Source organism: Myotis yumanensis, unplaced genomic scaffold (assembly GCF_028538775.1).
Source record: "Myotis yumanensis isolate MYYU_CA2020_CCGP unplaced genomic scaffold, mMyoYum1.0.hap1 SCAF_10, whole genome shotgun sequence".
Classification (NCBI taxonomy): domain Eukaryota; kingdom Metazoa; phylum Chordata; class Mammalia; order Chiroptera; family Vespertilionidae; genus Myotis; species Myotis yumanensis.
This window is the reverse complement of record NW_027223761.1, coordinates 64,367,347-64,387,014: the sequence shown is the minus strand read 5'-3', so window position 1 is coordinate 64,387,014 and position 19,668 is coordinate 64,367,347. Positions and strand designations below refer to the sequence as shown.

At 35.5% G+C, this 19,668-nt stretch overlaps 1 protein-coding gene across 2 annotated transcripts in view; it reads left to right on the top strand.

Moving 5' to 3' along the window:
• Positions 1–19,668, top strand: part of CNTN5 (contactin 5) — a 1,123,865-nt gene that overhangs the window by 427,517 nt on the left and 676,680 nt on the right. For both annotated transcript variants that reach the window (XM_070425923.1, XM_070425924.1), the window contains exon 3: positions 13,441–13,564. In XM_070425923.1, coding sequence (XP_070282024.1) covers positions 13,510–13,564 — 55 coding nt within the window. In that variant the 5' untranslated portion in view covers positions 13,441–13,509. The remainder of the gene's footprint in view (positions 1–13,440; positions 13,565–19,668) is intronic.

The window sequence follows — 19,668 nt, the reverse complement described above, 5'->3', positions numbered from 1 at the left end:
TATTTTTAAAAGCAAAAAGAAGCAAGGGAAATTAATTATAAATCATATAATAAAAATAAAACTAATTACTTCAATATTTTATATTTATTCATTATATGGTTTATGAAGCCCAGTGTGCATTTTACAATTATAGAATGACAATATGGCTAATGGCTACTTTAGCTCAGGCGTAGAGATTTTAAACGAGTTGTCTAAGTTTTGTACATTACTGGAAGAGAGTAGAGCTGAAATACAAACCTGGGTGGTCTAAACCCCCATCCTGAGCTCTTTAGATCCTGTCCTTCTTCAGAAGATAAACTCTTAGATTCACAAATCTAAATTGAGATGGTCTTACAAGTACAGAATTTTCTAATACATTCAAAGAATTCTGTGCATCCTTATTCACACAAGAAAATACATGGTCTTAAAGATGTTAAGTAAAATCCCAAAGGATTCACAACTAGTAGATAATTCAGTAGATACTGAACTCACACATGTCGACTTTCAAATCTCATATTTCAACTCTATTGCCACCAGAAATAACTGGGTTCACTGAAGAAGGAATTCAAAGCTCATCAGGCTCTCACTGGATAGAAAAGATCGCAATTAGAAACCAAGCTGGATGTCCTTGTGACCAAGCATCCCCCTATTGTTTGTTTAGTTTGCCTGTGCCCTTTCAATCACTTCAAACATCACTCCTACCACTACCAACACCACTGCACCAAAAATATTCAGTTAACAGCGTATGGCCTATAGGGCTGGTGTTTTCCTAGGTTTTCTATCGACAAACAGCTATAAGAGGTGTGTAACTAAGCGTCTCAGAACACATGACCAGTATTTAGATTACACATGGGTGTGTTAGGAATACATCACCCCATGGGCACGATCCTGCCCAGATGGCACAGCCTTCTCAGAAATACCAGAGGTAGTCTCAGGCAACTAGGAAGTGGGAGGATACCTCCATGCTTTATCATTAATGGCCTAGAAAATTTCACGTTATGGTGTCTTGGGTTTTAAATTAAATGTCAAATGCAATTTGCCACTGAAAATGTGAAGTGTGGAACTGCCCTCGGAGGTTCTGAGAGCTCAGTTCTCTAATTGGTGGCTGCCTAATCCTGAGTTAAAACAGTTAGAGATCATTATTTGGTGAATTGTCACACTCGTCTGCCTAGTAATGTGTGAATATTTGCCTCCTTCACTTTGAATCCGTAGTAAACTCTTGGGACAGTTTTTAAAATGTGCGGAGTTCAGTGTGACATTAAATACAATGGACGTGATAAACTGTTCCCTTTGGGATCATGCCACCATTGACGTCCTGATCCCTCTGACATTTAGTCTATAACACGAGAAAATTTGTGAGAGAAACTGAAGCAGCACATATACCATGTGTAGTCGTTTATTTATTCATATATTTTTTTTTCCTGCTGACAAGGGTCTGTATTAACAATAGGCCTAATAATAGGATTTTCAATCCAATTTAATGTGTTAGTGTTATATCTCTCTGAACTACCTGTACATTAGTGCTAATTATGAGGGGGTTAAGTCTAAAGAGGCAGGTTTAAATACGAAAACATCGTTTTTATTTCCAGTTTTAATTAGAAACTTTAAGAAAGCACGTGCAATTAAATATGCTCATAAAAATAATAGATACATTCCTATAATGCTAGTCAATTTGTAGCACTATTAACATCATTCAGTGTGGCAGTTTTAAGAATGTATTGGAGTAATTCAAGTGGAAAGTGGCTAAGAACAAACTTAACAGCATTTAACCACCTTAACTGCTGCTGAACAGCGAGTGCCTCTTCGCGTCTCCAGAAGCAGCTCTTTTGCTTTACAATCGCATCATGGAGTGAACCGCTCACCTACCTCGTTGTACTCCTTGTTTCTGAGAACAATTAGTCTTGCACTAAATGTACACAGTTTCAGAATAAAAATAGTTTCACTTCAGAAATGTTTAATTGCAAACATAATTTGCAAAGGATATATTAACGTGGCCAGATTTTCCTATTGCCCAGGGAGTGACTTACGTTACTTGCAGTAATAGACTGTTTGGCGAGTCTCCTCCTCCATAGAGCAGGTAGACCCAGGTGAAAGTGAGAGATTACGTTCGGCATGTCTCAGAGGCCATGGGGAAGACCACGCAGACCAGGCCGTAGGTCCAGGCAGCGCGCTTCACGATGGGATGTCAGGATGTGGTGTGCAGCCAGCGATCCCTGTCCTTTGTCATTTGAACGTCAGCTAGGAGTCACTTCCTTATGTCCCCTTTCACCCCAACTTTCTGAATATAATAAAGACAGATCTCATATGTGCTTTATTTCCAAAGTATGGTCACATTCATACTTTTATTTAATTCTGTCAGCAACCTTATGTGGTAGAATATTATAATGCCATGTTAGATGTGTAAAACATCTTAGAACGTATCCATTGCGTAGAGTAAAAGAGCATGATGATATATGCTAGTTTTATTCACACATAGCTTGAGCTTCATACCGGGTCTAGTCTAAATGACCATATATTCTAAACTGATAAGCTTTAAATTAAGTTTTATCAGGATGCTATAGTTCATTGCAAAGTGGAACAGTTTTATGTTGCTAGTTAAGATGTGAATTATTGCAAGATTGCTTCTGACATCTTTCATTTATATCTGAGGAAGCTAAGTGTCAGAAAGTTTTAAACAGTATCACATAACTAACACATTTACAACTCATGTCTGGTCTTTCAAAATCTTATGTTCTTTCCATAATATCACAAATGCCTCCCATTCCTATAGTAACTTAGGAAAAGTACTTAAGAAACTTTCTAAATTCTTATAGGGAATGTGTATAACACTAAAGAGTTTGTACCATACATTTCTATCATTCATCTCACTAATAGCCCCACTGTTCTAATTATTAATTAAGATTATTAATTTAGAAGATTGATTCAGTAATCATGTTTTTATAATATATTTTAAAGTTTAGATTTTTTTTTTCTTTTGTAAAAATGTCTAAGCAATTACACACAGCATATTCAAAGCTGGAGAATTTGCCTTGATAGCAGATGTTTTGTGGTCTTTGTTTTTTGTTTGTTTGTTTCAGTTTATTTGAGAAAAGGTGAGCCAGTTCCATAAGCATTCTCCTCCTCATCATGCTTTGCCCTTGGTGTATGATAAGGAAAACAAATTACAAAGATGTCTGTATAGTAGGAAGCATCTATATTGGGCAAAATGCCCAAGAACTAAGGCTGATTAAGCGTGTGCTGAGCTTTCAAGACCCAAAATAAAGAAAGACAATGCATGTTCGACAATCACAATGTCATACATGCTTGACATTAGGGTTTGGTTTTGTTTGCTTTGTTGGCAATTTGATGATAAATCCATCATAAGTGATCACTTATTAAGTGTCTAACTATGCCTGGCACTTTTCTGGGTGCTTTGGAAACAAGTGTAGCCAAGATATAGTTTATACATTCAAAGTGTTCACAAGTTTAGACCAGAAGACAAGCTCATAGGTGCTACAATATTATAGGTGAGAACCATGATATAAACAACGTATTACAAAAGCACAGCAACATGTTAGATTAATGTAGAGGTCGACAAAAAACTTGAAATACAGAAAATAAAAAAACATCATCAGTCTAAGGAACTCTAAAGGAATTTCAGTCACGGGAAGGAGCATGGGCAAAGAAGAAGCATAATCAGCTTGGAAAGGGCAAGTAATGCCTAATGACTACGCGCAACCTCCACACGGAGGCTGTGTCCATCTTGCTGTGTTAAATCAGCACTGCCTAGCACAGAACATAGTATATGATAGATGCTCAGGTGCTCAATGAGGAATGAATGAAAATTTAGGTGCCCTAACCGGTTTGGCTCAGTGGATAGAGCATCGGCTTGTGGACTCAAAGGTCCCAGGTTCGATTCCGGTCAAGGGCATGTACCTGGGTTGCGGGCACATCCCCAGTAGGAGGTGTGCAGGAGGCAGCTGATCGATGTTTCTCTCTCATCGGTGTTTCTTGATCTCTATCCCTCTCCCTTCCTCTCTGTAAAAAAAAAAAAAATCAATAAAATACATTTAAAAAAAGAAAATTTAGGGTGTATATGGGAGATATATAAGTCTAACCAAGAACACATACCGATCGTAAATATGGTTGCAACAAAAAGAAGCTCAAAGAACATGCAATAAACATAATAAAAGCAAAAGGAGAAATATAATAATTCACAGTTCTAGTTGAGGATTTCAACACTTTATTCTCAACCGCCGCAGGCCACTGCCCTCGCCCCTCCATCGCCGTCCCCTCCCTGTGCCGGCTGTTCTGGCGCTGCCTGCTTGCTGGCCCCGCCAATCACCTAATGGTCGTTCTGCCATTCGGTCAATTTGTATATCATGCTTTTATTATATAGGATAAGATGCTAACATTGGGGAAAGAAAGGCAAAAGTCACATAAACCCTTCCTTTACTTTTTTTCAACTACTGCCTCCCTGTGAATCTATAGTTATTTCAAAAATAGTTTAGAAAATCATTTGTAATATATGAATCTGCTACTTACTTTAGATTATGAAATAGAACAATCTGCTTGATTTTCCCTTCCCCAATTTCTTGACTTATACAAAAATCAACTTAAGGATGATGTCTTCTTCAAACAATAAACAATAGTATTTTTTTGGGCAGTCAAAAATATTTCGATTTAATACGTTTTAAGGTTGGGGAATAGCCAAGAGGAGCTACAAATGCCTTAAATACGAACTAAGCCTTAGCAACTTAATGTTATGAAAAAAGTTACTCTAACATGACATGGTTTTACACCTTCCAATTCTCTTACTGGCCAGATCTTGATAAGCCGATTTATTCATTTTACTGAAACTGAAATTATACTGGGCCCTTGGGATCCCTGTCCAAGTGCTCTCCTGGGTGGGCTCTGAACCTCGTAGTCCTGGAAGGTCCTGCGCACTTAAGAATTCTCTCCTGAATTATTTGATGGCTAAGAGTACAATTGATTGAAGTATATCTTGTCTTTCATAATTTACCTATATTTGCAACTCTGTAAACTAAACATTTAAGAATGTTCTAAGCACTTTAACTGAATTAAGGGAAACAACGTGAGGAAATATATGCTCATTTGGGGGTTTTAGACTTTTTAGTTGTGAGGCTTCAACGAGTTAATGAAATCAGGTAACATTGCTGAGCACCAGGAAAGGCCTGTGCAGAGAGAGAGAGAGGCGGTTTATCAGGGAGTTGGCTTTGCCCGGAATTTAGAGTTTTTTCATTTTCCTCACTAGTCCCTATTGACCTGGTCACATTGTTCCTCTGCAGTTACTGTGTAAGAAAAATCAATAGTTGTCATTTGTATTAAAGTCTGAAGTATAAAAAGATGCAGTGCATATTCCTGTAGCCTCTTGTTTCCATTCATCGAGATTTCTTTATAAATCCTTTGTCAGCAACATAGAAGATGACACTTACAGATTCTTGTCATATAGCTAGTAAAATTCCACTAGGGGAGCTGCCTAATATTTTATAACAATACTATATTTGTAAGGGGCATGTTCCCAAGTTTGTGTTTGTTGGTTTGATTTTTTTTTTTTTTTTGGCTTTCTTTGTCATTTAGCAGCCCTATTTTCCGTGTCTTTAGAGGATATAAATTTTTCAGGCAAAATGTTTTAATATGGAAATGAAGAACAAAGATGTGTGTGATTCCTAAGGGGATTGCTATTAGCTGTTTCAAACATGCCTTGGATTTAGCTACAATTCCCACTTTAACTATGCGCCTATAATAACACATTGTTTATATACAATTTAGCCCTCTGGTATCTACTGCCAGACAAAGATAATGATTCAAAATGCCAGTTTTCTGAGGACAGAAGGGTTAAATTTTAAGTAAATCATTAAAACCCAATTCAACCAAAATTAAGTAAGCACAATTATTGTTATTTTAACTGTCTTCGAAAGATCCTTGTGCCTCTATTTAAATAAATTAAAAGAGGATTAAATATCAGTCTAAATGTGGGTCCATCTCTCTTGCTACAGACCATGACTCTGAAATCTTACTGAAATCACGTTGTGCAAAGGGCATCTTTATTGCCCTTAGTTAAGCAACTTAATAATTCATTTTATCCTTTCCACAACTAGATATTTTGAAATAAGGAATTTTATGGTAAGGGGTGTGTGAGTATTTCTGGAAGATATACAACCCTAATTAGGTTTGCAAATGAAAAATTATTTTAATTAGCTGGCCTCCCAAATGTTTGAGGTGGACTAGTGGGAGATGTGACAAGATGCATAGATCGTATCAAACTGTGGAGACCTTCTAATGTGATACTAAGCAATTTAGGTTTCTGTTTCACGCGACGGGAGAAGTTGTGCATGTGCTAAATTCTGTGTAAAAGAGTTTTAAACATATAATTTCTCTTCATTACCAAATAGCTGTGCAATCTGAGAAAATTTACTTAACCTCTAACTATCTCAGATTTATCATCTTTAAAATGAGAGTATATAGATTTGTCTCATGGAGCTCTCGGTATTACGTGAGTGCCCTAAGGTAAAGCGTTTAGAACACTTCCAGGCATATAGTAAACATGTGAGTCAGCTTCTGTTATGTTCCTTTTACTCATTTCAGAACTTCCCGCTGCAATTATTTTTTCTTCTATCTGATGACTATCATGTGTTATTTTTCAAAGATTTACTATCAACAAACTCAGTTTCCCCCCAGTTTTATGAAGACATAATTGACCTCTCAGTTGTTGGTAGAGTGGGAAGAGCTTTATTTAGCTGGTAACCTTTCATTTTGGCTGTGTTTAGAATTGTAGACTGACAGTCATTTCTTCTCAGCACATTACTCCAAACTTTTTTTGGATGCCATCACTGCTGTCATTAGGTCAACTGAGACCCTGATTTTCCTACTTCTCTAATTAATACCTCTTTTTCTCTCCGCTGTTTTTTATCTTTAAAATGCAGCATCTTCAGGGATTTGCTGAGGTGGTCACTCTTGGGTGTGTGTGGTGTTGTTTTGTGTTTCAGGCCTCCCTGAATCTTAAAATTGTTCAATTTCATCAGTTCTGGAAAAGTTTAGCAATTATCTCTTCACATAGCATTTTATCCCATTCTCTTTTTCTGGTAGTCTGATTGATATATAAGACATTCTAACTGTAGCCTTTATTCTGTTTATCTTTCTTTCCTATTTTATACCCATTTGTCTTACTGGGGATAAATTTCTCCATCTCTGTTTCTTATTTTTCACAATACTAATTTCTTTTTGTTTAAGAGCAGACCGCATACATTTGTTTGAGCATCTGTGTCTGAAAAGTCAAATGCCTGATGTCTACAACATCTGATTCTGACTTTGACTGTTTCTATTGATTCTCTCACTCATAATGATATTTTCCTGTATATTTGGTGAATATTGACTGTGAATTTTTAATTATGAGATTTTCTTTTTCCTTTCCATCCATTCTTGTGGTTTAAGACTGAAATTTTTGTTTTATTATTCTCTGGGTAGTGTATTTCTGTGGGGAGATATTTCTAGCTCATCCTAACTATGATTTTGAAGCCCTTTGGAATACTAGATAGACAGAAGAGGGCAAAAGTAGGCTTACAATTATAATACAAATGAATAATACAATAATTAAGATATAATAATACAAAAATAAACTCTGTGTTTTGCAGACTTACAACAGTGGACTTACTTTTGGGCACCCCTGTATAGAATTTTTTAATGTTTATTTTTACCTTATGTGGCCCTAGGCTTTCTTTTTGGTCTCGCACATTCAGACAAGATATAAACACTGAGCTAAAGGTGACTGGGATTTAGTAAATGGCCTAACAGTGAAAGTTACCTTCATGTCTCAGCTTGCTGCTTTTATCTAGTTTTGATCTTTAATAAGTTTTATTCCTTTTGAATCAGTTTATTGAGGCATTTAAAAATATTTTACAATATAAATTGTGATATTTTAAGAACTCAATTTTGTCATGGCACCTAGTTCCAATATTACCAGAAGGGGAAATATGCTGTCAGCTGGCCATGGATGGTGCTCAGCATCCCACACAAGTCCTGTCAGAATTTGCATGGAGGCTGGCGTCAGGCTCAATGAGCCACTGTTCTGTCTTCACCCTTTTCCTATGTCAATCACCAGATGACAGGAATTTTCGAATATTTATGACACCATATTCCCAGAGCCAGTGTCTTTTTCCCCTTCATTTCTGCCTTTATTAAATGCACTATGTAGTATTAGATAATCTTGTGTTTTAAATAAAATTACAAAGTTGACTTAAGGTCTCAAAAGACTAGTGATTCTCTTTCTTAAATCTTTGCTGTATGTACACTTTTCTTCAGGGCAAATTCTGTTAAGGTAAAAAAAATGTTCTTAGTTTTAAAAAGATGAGAAAGATAGACCAGAACTATGCTTAATTACACTGTCAAAAATCATATTTAAAAAATACCTCCAGCCGAAACCGGTTTGGCTCAGTGGATAGAGCGTCGGCCTGCGGACTGAAGGGTCCCGGGTTCGATTCCTTTCAGGGGCATGTACCTGGGTTGCGGGCACATCCCCAGTAGGAGATGTGCAGGAGGCAGCTGATCGATGTTTCTCTCTCATCGATGTTTCTAACTCTCTATCTCTCTCCCTTCCTCTCTGTAAAAAATCAATAAAATATATTTTAAAAAAAATACCTCCAAAATGTCTAAACATTATGAGCTCAGATTTCCATCTACAACCCATAATACTTTGTCAAGGACACAAAATATAATTTATTTTGTTGTGATTCACAATATCATAACTCACTCTGGTTATGTTTGAAGGTGAGAATTCTGTTCCTCCACCTCCTGACACGGCTGCGTAGTCCTCAAGGGATGTATGATGGCCAGCATGACAAGACCAACACGCTGTCTTTTGTCTCTCCTCTAGATCTTCTGTTGCATTTTATTATCTATATTTTGTCCAGGTGCTTTGGGGTAGAAAACTTCAAGGACATGTAGAATACAATTTCTCATAAAGGCTTTTTTTCCATGTTACTTTTCTGTGATCATTGTCCTGGCCTTGCTCAGCCTGGAAAGGTTACTTATTCCAGGCAAAAGTGCCACTAGTCCCAGTCTTAGCAAAGAGTTGAGATAGAGAATAAGGAGAGAAAAAGAGATATTTGATCATTTTATTCTTTTCAACCAAACTTAATTCCAAATCCCTCTTATTATAGCTCTGTCACATACTAATCAAAGTAGAAACACTTTTACTCGACTTCCACTGTTCTTTATAAAAACTTTTAATATGTTTTATTGATTTCAGAGAGGAAAGAAGAGGGAGAAAGAAATGGAAATATCAGTGATGAGAAAGAACCATTGATCAGCTGCCTCCTGCACACCCCCTACTGGGGATCAAGCCTACAACCAGGGCATGTACCCTGACTGGGAATCAAATTGTCACCTCCTGGTTTAAAGTTCGACGCTCAACCACTGAGCCATACTGTCCGCGCCCACTGTTCTTATTTGCCAAGTAATTGACATCCTTTATTATCTCCTCTATCTGTTCATGGAGGGTGTACATGTTGATGTTATTAAGTAATTCAAATAAACATTATGCAGAGAAATGACTTATGAGTGCACCAAGAATGAGAGTATTATCTGTATGAAAAAACCCCAAAGCTAATAGTTTTGAAAAAAAAATCAATAAAATGAATGACTTAGGAAATGTGTGTGAGAAACTGTATAAAAATTACAAAAACCTTCAATAATGCTATCATCAGACAACTTCACATGTTTCTACACCACTTTAAAGAAAATAAAAATTGTATATGACATATTACAGGCAGGATATATATTTTTAAAAGACTCATGATGTTAAAATAAAAGAAAGAATTTTCCCAGCAGAATACTATCACATAAAAAATTTCATTCTTATATAAGATGGGCCAATAATGTAGCGTTATATTATATTAGTTAAGTCACAACATTTAAGTTATCAGTGCATGATTTTTAACTGATTTTTTATTAACTCAGTACCAGCCCTGATTGTGGCAGATGAGAGCTTCTGGAGACTTTGTAGACATGGCCACAAGTTCTTTGGTAGGAGATGATGTCGCTGAAAGGTCTATATTACTTTTACCTCTGTTCTGGCTTTTGCTAGCTATGTGATCTCGGCCAGTTATCTTCATAAAAAGAGATGTCAAGCCCTAGCTGGTTTGGCTCAGTGAACTGAAGGGTCCCAGGTTCGATTCCAGTCAGGGGCACATGCCCAGGTTGCGGGCTTGATCCCCCATGAGGGGCATGCAGGAGGCAGCCAATCAATGATTCTCTCTGATCATTGATGTTTCTATCACACTCTTCCTCTCCCTTCCTCTCTGAAATCTATATATATATATATATATATATATATATATGTGTGTGTGTGTGTGTGTGTATATATATATATATATATATATATATTTTTTTTTTTTTTTTTTAAAAAAGAGGGATGTCAAGTTACTTAACAAAGGTTGTATAAGTAAATTGCATAACATAGTGCCTGGCACATAGAATTACATAAATGTTAGCTGTTATTATTATGGAAAATTTAAGAAATAGTGATTTGTCTTTCTTGTATTATCTTTTGCAAAATAAATTACTTATGAGAGACTCTAGTTTATTTAAGAATTATTACTCAAAAAGACTAATTTAATACCTATTGAAAACAGGCATGGTATGTTCTGGATGCTGTGTCTACAAAGGTGAAGAAGACAGTCTTGCTTTTATGGCTATTACATCCCAGTAATACTGATAATTGCTAAGAAGAGAAATAAAGCAGGGACAATGCAGTAAAATCCAGTGACAAGGCTGACAGAAATGTTTGAGGTGGCATGCCATTTTAAGGAGAATGATCAAGAAGAATTGAGGAGCCGTCTTCAAAGATTTGAAACTATGCAGTAGGGTAAAAACTGTTGATCAAGGAGCCAGGCTAAGGAAGCAGTGAGATGACAAATGCTTGACATATTTGATGAGCAACAAGAAAATCAGTGTGGTGAGACTGGAGTACAGAACGCTAGAAGATGAAATCAGAAAGTTAGGAGGGGACCAGGTTAAAAATGGTCTTGTAGACCACATAAGCAATTTGGATTTTATTTAAAAAATAAACCACTGAAACGGGGAAATAATGTAGCCTGATTTTTGTTATTAAAATATAATTCTAACTGCGATGTGATAGCCTACAAGTGGCCCAACTATAGGAAATTGTTTCTACAGAAATGGAGAGAGATCAGCAGGCAATTATAGAATTTTTTCTCTCTCTCTTAATATCTTTACACAGTCATATACACACATCATTAACAAGGAGACACCTTTAAGAAAAAAATAACTAATTTGTATTCAGGTGGCAACATGCTGTCACTTGATTTATTTTATATAGCATATGTTTAATAATCTTATTTCAGACTCCAGTAAAGATGTGATATTTTTAAATACTTGTCTATGCAATCAACTGCACAATGCATGTATTATTTATAATTTATGGCTTAATACTAAAGCAATGGTCTGCTTATTTTACTTTACTTGCAAATATTTGTAATAACCAAGGAAAAATTGTCTCAGCACTGAAATAAGGTCTTTTTAAAATGGGAGAGTTTTTTGTTGTATTTGATTAATAGTTTCCAATGAAAATTTATAGCTTTTCAATTTATCCATGAATAACAACAGTTTAATGTACAACTGTTACTCTCAGTTAAGATATACATCCTGCCCTGGATGGTTTTTCTCAGTGGTTAAAGCGCCCATGGACTGCATGAAGGGTTATGTGTTCAATTTCTGGTCAAGGGCAGGTACCTGGGTTGCAGGTTTGATCCCTGGCCTCAGCCGGGACTCTTATAGGAGGTAACCAATCCATGTGTCTCCCTCGTGTGATTAACTTTTGTGAATATGGGTATATGTGTGTGTGTGTGTGTGTGTGTGTGTGTGTGTGTGTGTGTAAGCATATATTTAAGACAATAGAGAAAATTGAATTTAAAGAGGGAAATATCAGTTTGAGGAACATGGGCTGAGCAGAAGCTCATCAAAACAAGTTAAGCAAAACTATAGTGGCTCCTCAGAACTCACATTGTGGGTTGAAATTCACCATTTCAAATATGCAGTTCTCATGAATCATAATCATAGTTCTAGCAACTTTAGGTCTCTAACGGTTGTGTGAAGTGCTGATTTTCTTATCCTTTCTGGAAAAAGCAGTGTATAAAAATAAAAATGTTTTAAACTGTAAAAATATTAGTGATAAAGTTGTTTTTTGTTCTTCAAATTATATTTATTTCTGATTTACTTGGAATAAAATAATAATAATAAATGTATCTGTTCAAGGGGTGGCTAGGAATCAACCATTATTAACTCATTACCTTTCTTCTCCATTACTGATCCCTAGCCATGTAATTAAAATAGCTTACCAAGGCTTAGATTTAAAAGTATGAATAAAGTGGAATTAATGGTATTAACATTATTAAGGTAGAAGACTAATAAGATATTCCCCACTTTGGGTATAACTATATTAAATTATAACTTAGCGGCGAAGGGGGAGGCTTATATTTTTAAGATGTTTTCTCAAAGATAGATATAACCTCTGATTCTGTAAGAGAAACCAGTTGCCAAGAAGCAATTGTTATTTAAAAATCAAGAATATACTATACAATTATTTCTCAATTTAATTGCTTCTGGCCTAGAAGGACTGCACCGACACCTGAAAACCCAGAAGTTACTTGTTTATTATAGAAATCTTTAACAGACATCTGCCCAGTTCTTGCAGGAAGTTTCATGCTAGAATTTTACATTTTTAATGTTTATTGTACCTTTCAGAACAAGTAAATGGACCAAAGATTATTAATGTGCTATAGTAATTATTGTTATAAAAATGGCATTAGACAAAAAAATTAAATATTCATGAAAATCCTTATTTCCCTAAGGTTTGGTTAGGAAAAGATGCTGAGAGAAATCGCTCACCAAAGGAGGGAACTATAGCACAGTATAGATCATCACAGGAGTTATAAACAAAGGCAGCTGACATTAATAATTAAGTGAGAAAAATTCCCTATGGAGGTTGAGATGAGCTACAGGCACATGTGTAAAGTCACTTGGCTAATTGATCATTAGTTATGTTCTAGACTAGAGGAATATATATTAATGTAACTCGTTTCTCTACTGTATTTTTCTAGTCCAATAATTTGTCTAGTGTAATAAATATAGCTCTTATACATTCCCTGTGAGAAAAAAAAATCATCTCCATTAGAGCCTGATGTTTTTATTATGTGCAAGCAAGTATTCAATATAAATAAATGTGATAGGGAAAGTTTATCACTTCTCTAAAGTTTTTTGTGTTACACTTTAAATTAATTCTAATAGAAATTGTATTATTGTTGTCAATATTCAAATATATATATTAATCTGACCTTAGCACTGAAAGCTATTTACCATTTTATTATGAGATTTTAAAATTGATTTGCATTCACGTTTTTGTTTATTTTCTGTGTTTTTGAAAACTGTTATCTATCTCAACAGGGCATTCTTTAATGAAGAAACGTTAGAGCTGCTTACCACACCGCAACACGGGAGATTTTAGTGAAGAACATGGCTTCCTCTTGGAAACTAATCCTGTTTCTGTCAGTCGCTGGGTGTCTTTCAGGTAAAAATCCTGCTTTATGTATCAAATAATGAAAATATATAAAAGCCTTCATTACATGTTTTCAGGTGTTCATTTAAATATATTAGTATTCATACTTTTCAACAAAAGAAAAACAACCGTTAAACCTTTGTTAGATTGCAAAGAGTCATATACAACTCAATAAGATACTTAGAAAAATGCTATATAAATGTTAATAAAATGAATAGCCACCCCATGTCATTGATTTTCATTTATAATATAAATCATTGTTAGCCTTCAGAATATTTGGCAATATATATATTTATAATTTGTAGCAGGTAATTATAAAGATATCTCATTATCATGCTAAATTTCACCATATAAAAGCAGAATCATGCTGGCTTTATTACACACACACACACACACATACACACACACACAGTCATTTATGGGCATCTCTAACACAATGTTTTTTCTTCATTGTCTTGGCTTCTCTAACTTTGTTTTGATCAATTTTATTGTTCTGTATTTTAGATCTAAAGTTAGAAATTTTATTCTGCAAAAGTAGTTTATGTTTTGGGGGGAGTAATATTATCATAATGCTAAGAATTAATATGCCAGAAGCCTTTTTGTTTAAATTTAAGAATTTCTGTATATTATATTTTAGTGATGATTAAATGCTATACATGGAACATTCCAGTGACTATATTTAACTCAGTGGCTGTGGTCTCTTATTAAGTACTATCAATGTAACTTCACCTACATATGATGGATGATTCTCCCTAAAGCCAAAAAGTCATCCTCAATTTAGGTTGGGCTCAAAACTTTGAAATTCAAAGGAATATCTTTACATACAGATATATAGTATTTCAGTTATAATAAATGCACATGTTTAAATGTACATCTTTACCTGTATTTAAGGCTTTTAAAATATAGATAAAAACCTCTTTCTTATTGAAATACAAGTAATTAACTGTAAAAACAACAAAACAGTCTTAATATGTTGTTATTCTATATGAGCACCATTTCTTCCAGGAAAAAAACAAGTGTAAGAAGAGACATGAAAGGTAAGGTAAGGCCTCTATAAAATGTTGATAGAGCATTTGTGAAAAAGTGAACAAATAAGTAAATACGTTCAGAGATATTTAAAGTTAAATGAAAACCCTGGTATATTAATATTATAGTTACCTAAAAAAAAAAAAATAGTCTTCAAACATTTTATCCTACTTAGGGTCTTTCTGTGGAGTTTTATGGTCTTCCCTGCTGATCTAGTCTTTTTCTCTTGTACCTTTCCAACGTTACTCACCTTTCTCCTAAACTAACTGAAGGGAATGGAGGCAGGCTGTGAGATAAAATAAAGGTGCCTAATTAAGTTTGAATTTCAAATAAACAAGTAATTTTTTTTTAGTTTCAGTATGTGCCTTGCAACATTTTATTTTATTTAAAATTTAAATGTAATGGGTGCCCGGTGTTTTTATTTATTAATCTGGCAATGCTTGGTGGAGAGAGAGTATTGGTCTGTAAAATCACTCCAAAATTTTCTTTTCGTGTATTGGTCCAACATGATTCTCCCAGACCATGTATATGGGAGATAAATCTCAAAAGAGAGGTTATCCTGTGGTTGTGCAAAGATGAAAATATTCGGCCTGATAATGTCTAGGCTTCCAGCTCATAGGAGAACCAAAATGCTGTTCTTTTCATAGAGTAAAATGAGACATTGGAAGGTAGGAAAATGAGGCTGAGTTTGGAGGTCAGTTACTACTCAAATATTGTAGAGAAAACTGGTAAAAAGTTGAAAACAAAGGACATTTCTCATTTTTATATGAAATTTGATTTTAATCACCTATATTTAAATTAAGCATCTATAAGTTACTTTTTAAAAACTGATTAATTTCTTCTCTGCTGTAGATACCTGTTTATAATTGATAAGATACTTGAAAGAATCAGTTTTCAAGGATAATTATATTCAAAACTTTCCCCTTTACCTTCTTATTTTAACAAATTATTCTGGAGGTACAGTCTTTATTTTGCTCTTGTTACTTGTTAATACTTACTTACCTTCAATATTTATTATTTAGCATTTTATGCTATAGTTTTCTGTGGTTACTTCCTTTATTTGTCTATGAGTGTCATATTAGAGGACCTGTTGGCACATTGACTTGATTACTTCTACAGAGAATGAGAGAAATTAAACTATAGGGCATGAGCACATTTTATGTTGTTGTTGCTCTTTGAACCAGCGAAACCTATTAAAGAAGCGATCAAGCTATCAATCCCCTGAGGGAAAGTAGGGGAGGGCGGGGGTAAAGGGAAGAGATCAACCAAAGGACTTGTATACATGTATATTAGCCAAACCAATGGACATGGACAACAGGGGGATGGGAGCATGATTGTTCGGGGCGGCAGGGTAGGTTAGGGGTTAATAGGGGGGATGAGGACACATTTGTAATACCTTAACTAATAAAAAAATCAATAAAATAAAAAAAGAGATGATCCAGGCTGTATCCCCTATTTGTCTTATTAATTTTAATTAATTAATTATTCCATTGCTCCTCAGAGACAGTGGAAGGGAGGTGGGAGGGAGAGGAAGAGAGAGAGAGAGAGACAGTGATGTGACAGAGATACCATCAATTGATTGTCTCCTACATAAGCCCTAACCAAAGGCCGGAAGCAAACCTACAACCCAGGTACCTGCCCTTGACCAGGAATCGAACCTGAGACCCTTCAGGGTGCAGGCCCATGCTCTAACCATTTAGCACACTGTCCAAGGCTATTTTTTCATTTCTTAATGGATGGATTATCTTGGGTGTTTTTACCTAGGAAACACAACACTATGTTTAAAAATTGGCTGAGAGCCATAAAAGGCTGACAGATTTCACAGGAATATACAAACTCATATTAACAGTGTAATCAAAACAATGAGATACCTCTACACATATCAGAATGCCTATGATCTAGAAAAACAAACCAGTAAAAACAATGCCAATTGCTGGTGAGGATGCAGAGAACTGCAATGTTCATTCATTTCTACAAGAAAAAGTGGTACAGCCACTTTGCAAAAGGATTGTGCAACGTTTACATAGTTAAACAATCTTACCAAATAATTAAACAATTGGACTCCTAAGCATGTACCTACGTGATTGTATTTTATTTTATTTTTAAATCAATTTTATTTTTATATAAACCATTTTTATTGTGATAAAATATACATAATGTAAAGTTTATCATTTTAACCATATTAAGTGTATACTTCAGTGGCATAAGTACATTTATAATGTTGTCTAAACATCACAGCTGTCTATCTCCAGAAAGTTTCATCATCCCAAATAGAAACTATGTACCCATGGAATAATAACTTCTCATCCCACCCTCCCCCCCAACTCCTGGTGACTTCTATTCTAGTTCTTTGTATCTTATTCTACTATTTGGCTATTCTGGGTACCTTATATAAATGAAATTATACAATACTAGACGCCCAGTGAATGAAATTTGTACACTTGGCGGGGGGTCCCTCAGCCCAGCCTGTGCCCTCCTGCAGTCCAGGATCCCTTGGGGGATGTCTGAATGATGGCCTAGGCCAGCCGTGGGCAAACTATGGCCCGCAGGCCGAATCTGGCCCGTTTCAAATGAATAAAACTAAAAAAAAAAAAAGACCATGCCCTTTTATGTAATGATGTTTACTTTGAATTTATATTAGTTCACACAAACACTCCATCCATGCTTTTGTTCCGGCCCTCCAGTCCAGTTTAAGAACCCATTGTGGCCCTCGAGTCAAAAAGTTTGCCCACCCCTGGCCTAGGCCCTCTCCATGTCCTAAGCCATCAGCACTGCCATCTTAGCACTGCCACTGTGCTTGGCCAACCATGAGCTAAACTCAGGGCTTCTGGCTGAGTGGTGCTCCCCCTCTGGGAGTGCACTGACCACCAGGGGTCAGCTCCTGCATTGAGCATCTGCCTCCTGGTGGTCAGTGCACATCATAACAACTGATCATTCTGCCATTTGGTCAATTTGCATATTGGCCTTTTATTACATAGGATTGATTCTTTAAAACTTCTGCTCACGCAAAATACCTGCACATAAATGTTTATAGGAGTTTTGTGAATAATCACCCAAAACTGGAAACAAGAGGGATGTCTTTTAATAAGTAAATGGATAAGTAAACTATGGAAATTTCATACATTGTAGTACTTTTCAGTGATAAATAGTAATGAACTATCACACCATGCAAAAACATGGGTGAATTCTAATATGCGCATTGTTCAATGAAAAAAAGCCAGTCTGAATAGACCACATATTAATATGGTTCCATTTATATGATCTTTTGAAAAGGGCAAAACTATAGAGACTGTATAAATCAGTGATTGCCAGGGAATGAAGTCAGGAGATGATTGAATGGATGAATGACACATATGCCATTTTTTAGGGTGGCAAAATTATTCTGTATGATACTGTACTAGTGTATGTGACAGTAAGCATTTATCAAAACCAATTGAACTTTATAGCACAGAGAAACCTTAATGTATACAAATTTAAAAAGTAATCATTTACACTATATGATTAGGCCCTAAAATAAGACAGTAGTTAAGGGAATTAACAAGAGATGAAAGTTTCAAATATATTTTGACAATAAAATAGTTAGGACTTAGTAAATGATTAATATTTTGTCTACAAGGAAATAGTTTTTATTTCATTTATAGGTGTAGATAATATTGTAATTTACTTGGATACTAAATAACATAAGAGATATAGTGAACAAAAGATAAAAAATGCATGTTAAGTTTCACATATCTGTCATAGACTCAGGTGAAAATATCTAAATTTTAGGAAAGATAACTGATTTAAAAGTAAATTTGAAGTTTGATTATAGGAATAAATTTGAAGGTCTGGGAAGGGAAATAATTACCCAAGGACTATGTATATGAAAATGAGTCATGAGGCAAGGAAGAAAGTAAGAAGCAAGTGCTTTTAAAGGACAAGAGAAAATATAGGTTGAAAAGAATCAGAGGTGAGTTATAAGTTTGGAGAGACTCTAGGAATGAGTGATAACAGAACATTATCATAAAGGAAGTGGCCAGTAGCAGAACTTTTGAGTTGGGAAATTGGACAGGTACATACAAAAAAATGAAACTAGACCACCAACTTACGCCATACATAAGAATAAATTCAAAATGGATAAAAGACTTAAATGTAAGTTATGAAACCATAAAAATTCTAGAAGAAACCATAGGCAGCAAAATCTTAGGCATCTCTTATAGCAATGTGTTTGCCAATACATCTCCTAGGGCCGTGGTTGGCAAACCGCGGCTTGTGAGCCACATGCGGCTCTTTGGCCCCTTGAGTGTGGCCACGAAGTTTCAATCATACTGTACGTGTGCGCCTGCACATGGTATTTTGTGGAAGAGCCACACTCAAGGTGCCGCAGTTTGCCAACCACTGTCCGAGGGCAAAGGAAACTAAAGAGAAAATAAACAAATGGGATTCCATCAAAATGAAAAGCTTCTGCACAGCAAAAAGAAACCATCAGCAAAATGAAAAGGGAGTCCACTGTATGGGAGAACATATTTGACAATGATACATCTGGTAAAGGGTTAATTTCCAAAATATATAGGGAACTCAACCAACTTAACAAAAGAAAGACAAACAATCCAATTTAAAAAGTGGACAAAGGACCTAAATAGACACTTCATCAAAGTGGACATACAGATAGTCAAGAGACATATGAAAAATTGCTCAAAGTTGCTAATCATCAGAGATGCCCATTAAAATGACAATGAGGTATTACCTCACACTGTCAGAATGGCTACCATCAACAAATCAACAAATGCTAAGTGCTGGCAAGAAAGTGGAGAAAAGGGAACTCTAGTATACTGCTGGTGGGAATGCAGACAGGTGCAGCCATTATGGAAAGCAGAATGGAGTTTCCTAAAAAAGTTAAATATGAAACTATCATTTGACCCAGTGATCTAACTTGTAGGAATATATCCTAAGGATCCTGAAACACCAATTAGAATGAATATATGCATCTCTATGTTCTTAGTAGCACCATTTACAATAGCTAAGATCTGGAACCAGCCCAAGTGCCCATCAGTAGACAAGTGGATAAAAAAGCTGTGGTACATTTACACCATGCAATACTATGCAGCTGT